Source organism: Antechinus flavipes, chromosome 2, assembly GCF_016432865.1.
Source record: "Antechinus flavipes isolate AdamAnt ecotype Samford, QLD, Australia chromosome 2, AdamAnt_v2, whole genome shotgun sequence".
Classification (NCBI taxonomy): domain Eukaryota; kingdom Metazoa; phylum Chordata; class Mammalia; order Dasyuromorphia; family Dasyuridae; genus Antechinus; species Antechinus flavipes.
In genome coordinates this window covers 515,304,657-515,319,200 of record NC_067399.1, presented here as the reverse complement: position 1 = coordinate 515,319,200, position 14,544 = coordinate 515,304,657, and the positions used below count along the sequence as shown (strand labels likewise).

At 39.6% G+C, this 14,544-nt stretch overlaps 1 protein-coding gene across 4 annotated transcripts; it reads left to right on the top strand.

The window, feature by feature from the left end:
• The first annotated feature begins 11 nt into the window (after positions 1-11).
• DHRS1 (dehydrogenase/reductase 1) lies at positions 12-12,322 on the top strand. Of its 4 annotated transcripts, none has more exons than XM_051980553.1 (9): positions 12-184; positions 710-875; positions 6,923-7,066; positions 7,310-7,389; positions 8,808-8,940; positions 9,354-9,497; positions 10,279-10,348; positions 10,692-10,772; positions 11,174-12,322. In XM_051980553.1, the coding sequence occupies exons 2-9, from the start codon at positions 726-728 to the stop codon at positions 11,308-11,310; spliced, it is 939 nt and encodes a 312-aa protein (XP_051836513.1). In that variant the 5' UTR covers positions 12-184; positions 710-725; the 3' UTR covers positions 11,311-12,322. The 4 variants fall into 4 exon arrangements, with proteins under 4 accessions (XP_051836513.1, XP_051836511.1, XP_051836510.1 ...); XM_051980551.1 differs by having other exon boundaries at positions 12-476; XM_051980550.1 differs by having other exon boundaries at positions 12-500.
• The last annotated feature ends 2,222 nt before the right edge of the window (positions 12,323-14,544 follow it).

The window sequence follows — 14,544 nt, the reverse complement described above, 5'->3', positions numbered from 1 at the left end:
GACTAAAGATTCCTCCGCAGGCGCTCGAGTGGGTACGCACGGGACAGTGGCTGCGCGCGCAGCAGGAGGCGTGCTGATATAGTCTCGGATGAGCCTCGCCCCCGCATGCTACTTTCTCGGACTGGATTCAGTGTTGGGCAGCCCAGCTAAAGACGCCTAGGCTCTTCGTCTGTTTGGGCTTGAGGTACCCCACTCTTTACCTCCCACACACCTTGGGGTGCTGAGGCTGCGTGCTTTGATTACAGACAGGCAGTTTCCACGGCTGAGCCCCGCCTTCGCAGTCCGGGGCTTCGGTGTTCTGCAACGCGGTCCATCCGAGGCCCGCGCCCTTCCATCTGGGCACGAGGACCCCTCCCCCCTCCTCCTCTGGGCCTCAGCCTTCGGCTCCGGCGGCGGTTCTGGCCGGGGCGGCCAGCTCTTCCCTCCCAGGGGCTTTGGCCTGAGGCAGTCTTTGGCCGCATCGCCTCCGTTGGATGGTGGGTTCCGGGTAGCTCGGAGCTGTGAGTAGCCCGGCCGCGGAGAGCGAGTCTGGTACCCCCTGTGCGTGAGCCTTGGGCCCTGGGAGAAAGTGTGCTCAACCTTTCGACCTCAGGTCCCTCTGTCCACCCCCGTGGCCTCCCAGCCTTGCCTTTACCCTAGTGCCCTTCCCGGTTTATTTTCCCTGTCGCGTCTGCAGCTGTCGGTGCATTCCATTGCTTTACTTCCGCAGGTAAACCTCCATTACCATGTTAGGCCCCTTGCAGGGTCAAGTGTGCGTGGTCACTGGAGCCTCCAGGGGCATCGGCCGGGGCATTGCCTTGCAGCTCTGCGAGGCAGGAGCCACTGTCTACATCACCGGCCGAAATCAGGACACCCTGCAGGCTGCTGCTCAGGAGGTGAGCGCTTACCACCTTTTGCATCGAAAGCTTAAACTCACTTTCTAAAATGCCGTTCAATCAAACAAGCAGATACTTGGCAAAGGAGAATTAAAGTGAAAAAGCAAAATGGAGCCGGCCCTCAAGTACTTTGCATTCTTAGGGGGCAACAGCAGGCACGGAAGCCATATAAATCCTTAGGATCTTTATCCCAACTATCACTCTCACAGATAAGTCTTGGATCCCACAGCAAGGGTACATCTTCCTCTTAGGGTTCGGGGAGTATCTATTACTAGGAGTGTGTATGGGGTGGAGAGTCTAATGCTATTGACATGCTTCCCTATTTCTTCCCGTCCTCAATTATCAGCTGAGAATGGGGATTCAAGTAGCCTTAAATAGCTTCTAGAACTTTAATAAAGTGTCCCAATAACAACACTTGATACAAAAACTTACAAATCCCCTTTTCCCCCATGTCTGTGACATTTTCCCACAAAAACATATAATAGTGTCTATGGCAAAGTGTGCTCAGATTTTAGAGTACCTGTGGTTAAAGAGGTAATTCATAGCTCTTGGTTGTTGAAAGTTCTTTTCTTCCATTCCTGAAATACTCTAGTTTCCTTTAAAGCATAATGAATCTTGATTTGGGCAGGCCCAAGCCACTATGATCCTAGATAATACTAGAATGCTTTATTTTTGATCCTAAATATAACAGGGAGCTAATGGAGTATACTTAGTGGGCAGGAGAGGATGACACTGCTAGACATTCTCTTTAGGAAAATCTACTGGTGCTGAATTGAGGATAGATTGGAGTCAACAGACATTTATTCTGTGCTAGGAATCATGCTAAGTGCTATAGATACAAAGAAAGGCAGAAACAGTCCCTAGCCTCAAGGAGTCCACCTGCTAATGGGGGGAAGACAATGCACAAAATACATGCCTATACAAGATATACACAATGTAAATGGGGATTAATCTCAAAGCAAAGGCATCAGCAATATGGGAGACCAGGAGAGGTTTCTTGCAGAAGGTGGGATTTCAGTAGAGGAGGAGAGAGCATTGCAAGATAAAAAAAGCTAACTGAAAAAGCAGTCAGAGATTAAATACCATATGTGAAAAGCAACAAAAAAGTCTATGTCATTGGATTGTGGTTTTTTTTCTTTTCTTTATTTTTCTTTATTAAAGCTTTTTATTTACAAAGCATATGCATGGGTAATTTTTCCAACATTGACCCTTGCAAAATCTTTTGTCCCAATTTTCCTCTCCTTCCCCCCACCTCCTCCCCAGCTGGCAGGTAGTCCAATACATGTTAAATATGTTGAAATACATGTTAGAGCCAATATATGTGTACATATTTATAGTTATCTTGTTGCACAAGAAAAATCAGATCAAGAAGGAAAAAAAAACAAAATGTAAACAAATAACAACAGAAAGAGTGAGAATGCTATGTTGTGTTCCACGCAGTTCCCACAGTTCTCTCTCTGAGTGTAAATGGCTCTCTTCACTGCATAAGTGGAACTGGTTTGAATCATTTAATTGTTGAAGAGAGCCATGTCCATCAGAATTGATCGTCTTATAGTCTTGTTGCCATGTATAATGATCTAGTTCTGCTCACTTCACTCAGCATCAGTTCATCTAAGTCTCTCCAGGCCTCTCTGAAATCATCCTGCTGGTTGTTTCTTACAGAACAATAGTATTCCATAGCATTCGTATTATGTCATTGGATTGTGGAGTGAAATAAAGCATAAGAAGACTAAAAAGGTAGAAACAGTACAGTTTATTAGGAGCTTTAAAACTCATAGAGGATTTTATATTTGGTCATGAGATAATGGGAATCACTGGAGTTTATTGAATTAGAAAGACATAGTTAGGGGACAGCTCGGTAGTGCAGTGGATAGAGCACCAGCCTGAAGTCAGGAGGACCTGAGTTCAAATTTGGCCTCAGACACTTAACACTTCCTAGCTGTGTGAGTGGGCAAGTCACTTAACCCCAATTGTCTCAGTCAAAAAAAAAAAAGACGACATAGTCAGACCTCTACTTTAGGAAGATGACTGGCAGCTGAGTGAATGGTGAACTAAAGTGGAAAGAAAACCGAGGCAGAGATACTAACCAGTAAGCTATTAAAATAATGCTGGCTTTATGTGATAAGGATCTGCACTAAGTTGGTGGTTGGTTGTAGAGAAGGGAACATAGTGAAAAATATTGTGAAGGTCAATAAGAATACTTGGTAACAGGTTAGATATAAAAGGAAGTGAGTGAGACATCTCAGATAACATCAAGGTCACAAGTCTGGATAAGTAGGAGGTTAATAGTATCCTCAACAGAGAATAGTTGATTGTTTAGGAACAATCATAGAATTGTGTGGATAGAAAATAGAAAAGTGTGGAAGAGAGGAAGATTTGAAGAAATAGATAATGACTTCTGTGGTGTCAAACTGGTGGTCAGGAGATTCAGGCTAAATTAAATAGATCTTGAGAAACATTTTTATAAAGATAATCAACCCATGAGAGCTGATGGGTTCCCCAAATGAGATAGTATCTCATTCTTCAAGCCAAGATGACTGCTGGCATTGGAAGCAGACTGCCCAGTCCCACTTACTTATTCCAGCAAAATCCTGAAGTTGTACAGGAAATCAGTTTGAAGCCCCAAAGCATAAAAGGTCCTGCTATGAGCTTCCCAGTGGGACCATAGATAGATCAAATATAGACTTGCAAAGCTCTGTCTCCATAGACGGCAAGAATAGAAGGTTTCATCAAGTGTAGTATTCTCTTCTTTTCTAAATTATAATGGTTCTCTCTGGGAGTAGGTTTCTTGGGGAGGTTTTCTGGAGGCAGCCTTAGTTTCAGTTCAGATCAATAACCACCCCAAATGCAGCCAGGGATTTAAGTACAGTCCTTTATTGTCTCTTCCAAAATAGCCGGGTTAGTTTCCTTGGTTCCAAGATTAGCTCTTCTTGCTAGTCCTTTGCTTTTTCCTCTGCCTCTGCCAGCTTTAGCCTCTCCTCTTTCGAATCCCCAGTTCTGCCAGACTTCAATCTCTAGCTTCTCAATCTCCTCAACTCCCTGACTCCACTGACTCAGCTCCTTTTATGCTCTTTTAGAGATGTAAACTCAAAGGTTGACTCCTCCTCTGAAAGTGGGATTGTGAGAGGTATAAATTTGTGAATCTCTTACTGAATCCTGACTTGTGAATCTCCCAAACTTGTGAACTAATGTGTGAGCTAATGTGTAAACTCTCAAAGATGTAAACATAAGCATTGTTTCTATCAATTCTAGTGACTTAACATCTTGTAAGGATTCTAACAATCAAGAATTCAGAGTGATCCACAAAGCCCCAAGGAACTGAAATTCAGTGAGCAATCACCCATGTACTGTGGCAGTCCTCAGACTTCAACCTTCCCCTTACAGCTTGAAATTTCTCACATACTCTGTCCTTAGAATCTAGAAGCTCAAGTGCTTGGAACCTTCAGGATTCAGAGAGTCCTGACTCAGGAGATGGAAACCAGCACAGGACCATATATAACTCCAGGCCAGCCATATCACTCTAATGTGCAGCTGGGTTCAGGACCTGGCTTTGGCAAAAAGCTCATCCAGGAACTAAAACTGAGTTTCTTGAGTAAATCAAAGAAAATATAATTTAAATATTATATATTTACAGATATAATCTTAAAACATAATAAAAATATAATTTATCACAAATTTAGAGATCTTCAAAAAGAAGAGCGAAACTAAGACAAAATGGATTTTCTATAAGAATTACATATAAATGCCTATAAAACATTAAACAAGAAGTTTAAAAATTTAAAGCTCTTGAAAAAATTGTATAGAAAACAAATAGTTTAGGAGAGTGGTAAATCATCCAAGTAATAAGCTCCTTGAAAATTAGATTAAACAGAAACGAGCGATTTCATCCAAGATAGCAAGGAATAGAAAAATATCATTTATCTAATGTAAAAAATAACTGATTTGCAAAATAGATCAGGGAAATGTAATTTAAGAAACATGATGGGGGTGTTGTCCCTGAAAACTATGATGGAGGGGGGAGGGCTAGACAAATTCAACTCAAGAAATCAATGAAAACTGCAAAAGAATTGTTACAGCCAGAAAACAGTGATATATCATGTTAGGAATAGCAAATTCAGTTTGGTTGGGACTGCAAAATGCATGGAAGGTGATAGGTCATAAAATTGGAAAGATAAGAGGATACCAGGTTGTAAAGAGATTTAAATAACAAATGAGTTTCCCTGGGATAACTGGAAATTAGTATGGCAGAAATTAGGCAAGGACCCACACTTAACACCATATACCAAGATAAGATCAAAATAGGTCCATGACCTAGGCATAAAGAACGAGATTATAAATAAATTAGAGGAACATAGGATAGTTTATCTCTCAGACTTGTGGAGGAGAAAGAAATTTGTAACCAAAGATGAACTAGAGACCATTACTGATCACAAAATTGAAAATTTTGATTATATCAAATTAAAAAGCCTTTGTACAAACAGAACGAATGCAAACAAGATTAGTAGGGAAGCAACAAACTGGGAAAACGTCTTTACAATTAAAGGTTCTGATAAAGGCATCATTTCCAAAATATATAGAGAACTGACTCAAATTTATAAAAAAATCAAGCCATTCTCCAATTGATAAATGGTCAAAGGATATGAACAGACAATTTTCAGATGATGAAATTGAAACTATTACCACTCACATGAAAGAGTGTTCCAAATCACTATTGATCAGAGAAATGCAAATTAAGACAACTCTGAGATATCACTACACACCTGTCAAATTGACTAAGATGACAGGAAAAAATAATGATGAATGTTGGAGGGGATGCGGGAAAACTGGGACACTGATGCATTGTTGGTGGAGTTGTGAACGAATCCAACCATTCTGGAGAGCAATCTGGAATTATGCCCAAAAAGTTATCAAACTGTGCATACCCTTTGAGCCAGCAGTGTTTCTATTGGGCTTATATCCCAAAGAGGGGCTAAAGAAGGGAAAGGGACCTGTATGTGCCAAAATGTTTGTAGCAGCCCTGTTTGTAGTGGCTAGAAACTGGAAAATGAATGGATGCCCATCAATTGGAGAATGGCTGGGTAAATTGTGGTATATGAATGTTATGGAATATTATTGCTCTGTAAGGAATGACCAGCATGATGAATACAGAGAGGCTTGGAGAGACCTACATGGACTGATGCTAAGTGAGATGAGCAGAACCAGGAGATCATTATACACTTCGACAACGATATTGTATGAGGAGTATTCTGATGGAAGTGGATTTCTATGACAAAGAGACCTAACTGAGTTTCAATGGATAAATGATGGACAGAGACAGCTACACCCAGAGAAGGAACAATGGGAAACGAATGTGAACTATTTGCATTTTTGATTTTCTTCCCGAGTTATTTTTACCTTCTGAATCCAATTCTCCCTGTGCAATAGGAGAACTGTTTGGTTCTGCAAATATGTATTATATCTAGGATATACTGCAACATACTTAACATATATAGGACTGCTTGCCATCTTGGGGGGGGGGATGTGGAGGTAGGGAGGGGAAAAAACGAAACATAAGCGAGTGCAAGGGATAATGTTGTAAAAAAAATTACCCTGGCATGGATTCTGTCAATACAAAGTTATTATTAAATAAAATAAAATTTAAATTAAAAAAAATAACAAATGAGTTTCTAGTTGATCCTTGAGCAGTGGTTCTCAAAGATTTTTTGCTACTGCTTTGTCATGGGGAATCAAAGTGTACAAATGTAAAGTCAGATTCCCTGTGTCTATGAGATTGCAACTATAATTGCAGTTGTAGCTGTAAGCCATACAATTAATTCATTGTACCTACCCTTCAAGAAACCTAAGAATTCTCAGGAATTCTTTCTTTGTACCTGCAATTTCTTGTATGAACACCTGGGGGTAACCTTACTCCATTCACCCAGATCTGCTAGACTCCCAAGTCAGTTGAGTAAGGAAGAAGGAGGGACCTGGTGTCATTTGTACCTAAATATCATGCTGGGGCAAAGAGGTTTCTGATATGTGGGATTCTTGTATCCATTTTACCCCAGGCACAATCCCGAGGGGGTCGATGCCTACCTGTGGTTTGTGACTCAAGTCAGGAAGATGAAGTTCGGAGCCTGTTTGAAAGGGTGGATAGAGAACAAAATGGAAGATTGGATGTATTGGTCAACAATGCTTATGCTGGGGTCAAGGTAGCATCTTATCTTCACCCCTGTTCTTTTGATTCCTTGTCCTACTGTTTGTTCCACTCCTTTAAAAAAAAAATTCTAACTCCATGCTCGACTCTTCTAATTGACTCTTAAACTCTATCAGCCCCTATCTTATATACTCTTATAAACTCTTCCACTTTTCAAGTTTGACCTCTCATATATGTACCACCACCTCCCCCATCACCTACCTTTCCCACTTCTCATTTCATTCTTCATTCTTTTCAGGCCCTCATTTCCCATATGAAGAAACCATTCTGGGAGTGCCCAGCCTCTATATGGGATGACATCAATAATGTGGGACTCCGGTGAGTATGACCCTTCCTAATTCAACCAATAAAGGACCTTTTCAGTAAGTCTGGTAATTTAGAATTTTACCCATTCTGTTATTTCCTCCTCTTCTGCTTACGTTCCCTTATCTTTGTCTTCTCCCTTCAGTTCTCATTGCCCTCACCACTGAAAAGCCCACCAGATAACCTCACCTGTTCTTCAATGTGCCTTTTATCCTTCTGAGAGAGCCTTCAGCCTTTTCTCCACTTGCCTTTATTAACACCCTTCTAGAAAGCTCACCCAAGTCAGTAAGGTCAAGAAAATACCTATCTCCCCTCCAGTCTACTTGCTAGCTATGGTTTTGAGGTTTGCTTTTTTACTTGTAGAGAGTACAATATTATAGAAATTTATCACATCTCTCATTTGAGAATTACACTGAAGTTATGTCTTTCCCTCCATCATTTAAACATACTCTGTTCAGTTTTAGTAGCATACAGAATTTGGATTGAGGAAAGTGCACATCAGAAATTTGAGGTGAACACCATAGCATTTCAAGCTTATTCTGGATATATTAAATGGACAAATTATGTCTATTTTCCACTTTACTGAAAGACATTATGATATTGTGGATTGACTATGGGACTTGCAGAAAGGAAGACATGAATTCAAGTCATAATGCTTTTGTCTTAGTACCTTGTCACCTTTCTGAATTTTCAGTTACCTTTTTGAGTGAAATGGGAATTATAAGGCTTAAAACACTTATCTCACTTATCTTAAGGTTTAAATAAGAATATATTTAAAGTATTTTTTAAATCATAGGTATTTTTACCTATGAATTATTATTACTATACTTAACAGTAATATTTCTTGTGTCTAATTAGAACCAAAAAAATGAATTAGAAGTATAATAAAAAGAGATACAGGTTCCATATAAGTAAGAATATCCTGAGAGTAAGAAACGAGGTCTGATAAGATCAGAGACCAAGGGCAGCAATTTGGCTTCTTTTTCTGGAGGTCTTTGAGAACAGAAGTCTAAGTTCTCTAGGCAAACTTCTTTGAAGATGAGGTTAATAAAGTACCCTCTAGGGCCCAGTTTATTAAATTGTGGGTTGTAACCCCATAAGGGATCTTATAACTAAATGTGAGGGTTGTGAAATTATGAGTATCTGTAAATGTTTGATTTTTTTTTCCAATATCTATTTTATATACTTATATAACTCAGTCATGTAAAAATTTCTCAGGATCACAAGCAGAAAAAGTTTTAAGAAGTCCTGGGTCTAGGCAAGCTTATTTGAAGATGAGATTAATAAAATATCCTCTAGAAGGCCCCACCAAAAAAAGTGAGAAATGATAAGAAGTGCTTGATTCCCCCAAGGTTAGGCACTTGTCTGTCTGCTCTGTGTAGCATGTAATTAGGTGCTGTCACCATCTGTACTTCACTTCCTCTCCCCTTCAGAGGCCACTATTTGTGCTCAGTCTATGGAGCCCGCCTAATGGTGCCTGCAGGACGAGGGCTCATCGTGGTCATCTCCTCGCTCGGTGGGCTGCAGTATATCTTCAATGTAGCCTACGGTGTGGGCAAAGCAGCGGTGAGGTCCTGATGACTGGGAAGGTGGAGAATAAAGCTTAATAGAATTTGGGGAAAGGATGCTTAGGCCACTATGGTTCATTATCTTCATCTTTTTCCAGATTATGTTGGAAAGAATAGCTCTATCCTCTCATATACTAACCTTCCCTTTTGGACTTTTCAGGAAACAAAAAACCCCATGCCCCAGTTTTTTTTCTTTCCTGCAGTTAAGCTAGTGCTATGCTATGCTTAAGAAATAGGAATTTCCTTAGGAAAAGGATATCATTTGGGGGTATCTGGGTAGGAGAGGCATTTTTATTGAGAGGGAAGGCTCTGAAGTTGGGGACAGGATCACTTAGAGATAAAGCTGGAAAAACAGTAGTGAAATGAAGATAGGGGATCATGACTTTCATTTATATCCTCTTTCCTTCATAGTGTGATAGGTTGGCCACGGATTGTGCCCAGGAACTAAGACGCCACGGTATTGCCTATGTGTCTCTCTGGCCTGGTATGGTGAAGACAGAGCTAGTGATGGAACATCTGAACAAAGAAGAGGACCCGGACCCCATAGCCCGTAAGGTCAGCAAGAAAAGGGCATGAGGGTGGTCATCTTTCCACCTAATACATAGGCGCAGAACCCATGGGGCACTGCTAGATTCAGCTTCAAGATAGACCAATTCAACTTCCATTCAAACATGCATTTATTAAAGCTTGTGTGTACAGAGCACTGTGGTAAGGCTATAGAAGGGTACAAAATTTAGAGAAGGTATAGTCTCTGCTCTCATAGATTTATAATCTCACATGAATTCTTAAAGAGAGCTGAATTTAAAGTCAGAGAACACTTACTACTGTAGCCTTCAGCTAGTAGTTTTACCTATCTGAGCCTCAGTTTATCCTTCACAAAAGGGTTAGGAAGATAAGACTACTAAGATCCTTTTCAGTTATAAATCTGTGATCTAGAACAGAACTTCCCAAACTGTGGAGTACAACAGCATAACTGAATGGGAGGGTTGCGAAATTATAATTATTGTCAGCAAATGTTTGATTTGTATATCTATGTTTATATTCCTATATACCTGAAGTCATGTAAAAATATCTTGGGTGAAAAAGGCTTACAAGTGGAAAAAGTTTAAGAAGCTTTGATCTAGAAGAAAGGCAGTATAGCTCTTAGAAACTAGCATAATGGGACTCTTATTTCATTGAATGAGGGAAAGGCAAGAAAGAGCATTTCTGAAGGAAGAATACATTCTTCTTCACTCTTAATTTGGCCTTGAAGTGGAAAAGAATGACACTAATAAATCGACTTGGGATGCTGCTGCTAGATTAATAGTTCATATTTTTTGACCATGCAATCATGAAGCTGAAAGAACGTCTTCCAAGTGGGGAAACCCCAGAACTGAGTGGCAAATGTGTGGTGGCCCTGGCAACAGGTAATTGGTGGGATTAGGGGTCAGGGTGGAGGTGGGAATCTGTATAACTAATTTGAGCCAGAGCTAGAATTTTGCTCCTGCCTTTGGAAGCAAGAGGGAGGCTGATGATGTTTGTTAGAGACCTTGGGAATTATATTAGGTAGATAAACTTAATTTGATTAACAGTACATTCAATGTTTTCAGATCGCACAATATCATATACTAGAGTATATCTCCCCTAAAAGGAATGGATATAAAGACATTGATAGCCCTGGAGCTAAAAAGTCATTCTTTTGAAATTTCTAAGATACTTTCTTATTGGGCTGCCTCCTTCATTCTATAATTGATTGCTTTCTATTCTCAGATCCTAACATCCTGCAATTGAGTGGTCGGGTTCTTCCATCCTGTGATCTAGCTAAAAAATATGGATTTAAAGATGTGGATGGTGAGAAACTTGAGTGGGGTGAGGGAGAAAGGGAGTGGAGGGAGAAATGCCCTTATATTCTTTTTTTCTTAATTTTTTTTCATTTACAAAGATATTGTGTTTACTTTAATCAAAGTTTTATTAACCCTTATAAAACAATTGGTTTTGCTTCATTAACAGCATACATATTTCATTGTGTCTAGGTCAAGGAGGAGGGGGAGAGAGAAGAAACAGATGCCCTTATATTCTCAAACTTTCCTTCTTCATTTTCTGCTTTTTTTCTTCCTATTTTCCTTTCCCACCATTTTTTTTAATCCCTCCCTTCCTTCTTTATCTCCCCCTCCTTCCATTCCAAGGTTCAGGATTGCTTATGGTTGGGGAGTGAATGTTTAAACTCCAACCCTGGTTTCCTGTTGTTTCAGGCCGTCCTGTCTTTGACTATCTATCCCTGCAATCAGTGCTTTCTGAGGTTCCCAGACTGGCCTGGCTGGCCTCCTATGTGCCCAGCTTCCTTCGTATACCCAAGTGGATTATGGTCCTCTATTCCAGTAAATTCTGATCTTACCAGCCAACCAAAATGAAGGGGCAAGACTTCCTGTCTTCTCAAACTTAGCACAGTTGCTTTCTACTCTGCTACATTCATCAGCCATGGGTCAGGGAGTGATTTGATGTTTGGATAAGAAAAATTACTGTTTCCTCACATATTTGGATGGTTGAGCAACCCCTGACTTCAAATGAAGACTTCAGCTGGGTTCTTCACTATATCACTTGTTTCCTCCCACATGTAGCCAGAAGGATTCCTGGTGACAAGCACTTGGGATATGACACAAATTCTAGTCTCATCTGGAACGTTGACTAACTCTTGTTATACTACTAGTGCTTTTGCTTTTATTTCTTTTCCTTGTTGTATATCTTGTTTTATCTTTTAATGGAAAAGGCCTCTAGGGTAATAAATAACTTGATTCAATTATTACTTTAATAAATATTTTTAGATCCAGCTGGTCTGTACTCTCAAGAAACTTATAATCTAATACTACTAGTGCTTTTGCTTTTATTTCTTTTCCTTGTTGTATATCTTGTTTTATCTTTTAATGGAAAAGGCCTCTAGGGTAATAAATAACTTGATTCAAGAAACTTATAATCTAATTTAGAAGATACAGATGTACAGAGAGGCAGCATGGTATAATGGATAGAGAGTCTTGGAGTTAAGAAAGATGTGGATTCAAGTGCTACCTATAGCACATGTTCTAAGGCTCATTCCCCCAACTTCCCCTGCACTGGCAAATTGATTACCCAGAGAATCTTTAGTGCTTTTTTTCCCCTCAGGGTCCTCAGAGAAGGGGATTGGGACTTCTTGTGCTTCCCCCAGTGATTATCAGTTGATATAAATTAATCAATTGTCCTAAACATGTAGGAAAGGGTATTTACTGAAATGGTATGACAAATTCTCTAGATAAAAAGTATCCTTCCAAGATTCACATTCTGTAACTTCTGTAATATCCAGTTAATGGGGAATTGGGATGGACATGTTTCAGAATAGGAAATAAAATGCTACCTTTGCAGAGTCAAAAGTGTGTTTACTAGCTGAACCCATTTTTTTTAATATTTTATTTTATTTTATTTAATAATAACTTTATATTGACAGAATCCGTGCCAGGGTAATTTTTTTACAACATTATCCTTTGCACTCGTCTCTGTTCCGATTTTTCCCCTCTCTCCCTCTATCCCCTCCCCTAGATGGCAAGCAGTCCTATATATGTTAGATATGTTGCAGTATATCCTAGATACAATATATGTTTGCAGAACTGAACAGTTCTTAGATACCCGTTCTTGAAAGAATGTAAAATAAAATCAATCTTGAAAAACAAAAAGTATCCCCCCAAACTAAGCAGGCAACTTTGACAAATAGAGCCCAAGCCTACAACCACCTGTGGCAATATTGATTACGTGCAGCTCCTGGAAATCTTTGCTGGAGATCCTTTTGTCTCCTTTGTGGTCCTTGTAAAAGCATGGCATGATAACAGTTTTATGCCAAGCTCTTTGTAGAGTCCTCAGGCTGCTTTTTCTCAGGAAATTTCATTTATCCTTGGCTCTTTTTGAAGACACTGCTAAGATGTCCAAAATCTTCAGATTTTTGGAAAGATCACAAGGTCCTTTTTTTGAAAGGGCACAGATCTTTACCAAACAGTTCTCGTTGAGGGATTTGGTTAGACTGTTCTCTCTTCTGGGCAGGCCAGATACTCAGATGCCCAGATTCCATGGTCCACAGAATTATTGAGTTCCCTCAGCCAATTCCAATATACTTCCTGTGTAAAGTTAATTTACTTCATGCAGTGGCTTTCCTTCCAGATTAAGGAATTTACCCATCTAGTTTATTGCCTCTGATTGCAGCAGAAGTATAACCTGACAAAGTTAGTTTCTCTGAGTGAGGAAAGATGATTGTTTCAGTGGATACCTGTCCTCCCAGATACTGACAGATTCTAAAAATCTAAGTGTATTGAGGCAACATCAAGACTTCAAATTGCAAAGTTTTGACCTCCATTGAAAGACTAAGTTCTTCATTAAGACCTGATGAAATCATAAGTCCCATTTAGGAGGAGTTTTAAGAATCTAATATCCTATGATTCTTGCTCTTTTAGCTGCATACAAGGAATTCTTGACTAGGATAAGGGGGAAGCCCTACTAATCCCCTAGGATTAGTCCAATGGAAGTTTAAGGAGAATAACAGGTAAAATAAAAGTATCACAAGAACTAGTATTACCTGGATTTTGCAAATGATTTTACAAAAGCATCAGTGTTAATAGGCCAGATTTGACTCAAGGCAGTCTGATGGCTTATGTTTAGAGGTTGAAATGAAAGAAGACAATAGTTAATGAGAGGAAGTTTACTTTATTGTTAGGTAATTCATCAAGCTTATACATTGATTCAGTGGGGTTCCACTTCCCTGCCAGTGAAGAGACTTGTCAAATCTGCAGGAGTAGTCCCTGGTGGCTTTTGTGCTTACACCACAAGAAAATTTGCCTTACTGATTTTAACCTAGTTTCTTGGACCAATTAAGTCCTGAAGTAGTTACAGTACCATTTAAGGGAAATTAAGCACGTGTTATGCCTGTGACAGCCAGCATGAGAAAAATGAAAATGGATTGTTTATAAAATTGCACATTCAACTATATTAGAGATGGAAGTAGGGACCAGTAAGCTACCAGTGAAAAGCATGATTTCTCACTACAGAAAATATGTTGAAGTCTGTTAAGATTAGAGTTGGAGAAGAGAAGGGGAGTGGAAGTTAAGAACGAGAACTAGGAATGCCAGAGATGGTTGGAAAGCCTAAGGTCATTACTGTTGTTATTCCCAGAGGTTACTTCCTCAGAGTTAAGAGTAGATAGGCTTTTACCACCAAGGAACTTGGGAGGCTGTTAGAGAAGGTTACAACAGTCTTATGAGTCATTAGAACAGTGGTTAATGAGAGTATAGTCTAACAATGTCAGTTCAAAGCATCTAGCTATGGTTATTAATGTGAGGAACCTCAAAATAGATTTACTTTTGCAAAACCTGTTAAATCAGGTAAGTATCCCTGGATGGAAACTGTCTTTTGTACTTTTTTAAGTATCCATGATGAGAACTTCTTCATATCCAGAATTATAAAAATGGATTCTCTCGATCAAAGATATCTATAGGCATGTGAAAAGATATTCGAAATCACTACTGATTAGAAATGAAAATTAATGCAACTCTGAGAAACTACCTCACACTTACCAGGTTGGCTAATGTGATAAAAAGGAAAAGAAGTGTCA

Excerpts from the sequence above, each read along its gene's own strand:
- DHRS1 (XM_051980553.1), top strand. The coding sequence starts at position 726 with ATGTTAGGCCCCTTGCAGGGTCAAGTGTGCGTGGTCACTGGAGCCTCC. Across the intron at positions 7,067-7,309 it reads ATGCTTATGCTGGGGTCAAG|GCCCTCATTTCCCATATGAA; the intron begins GTAGCATCTTAT and ends CATTCTTTTCAG. Across the intron at positions 8,941-9,353 it reads ACGGTGTGGGCAAAGCAGCG|TGTGATAGGTTGGCCACGGA; the intron begins GTGAGGTCCTGA and ends TTTCCTTCATAG.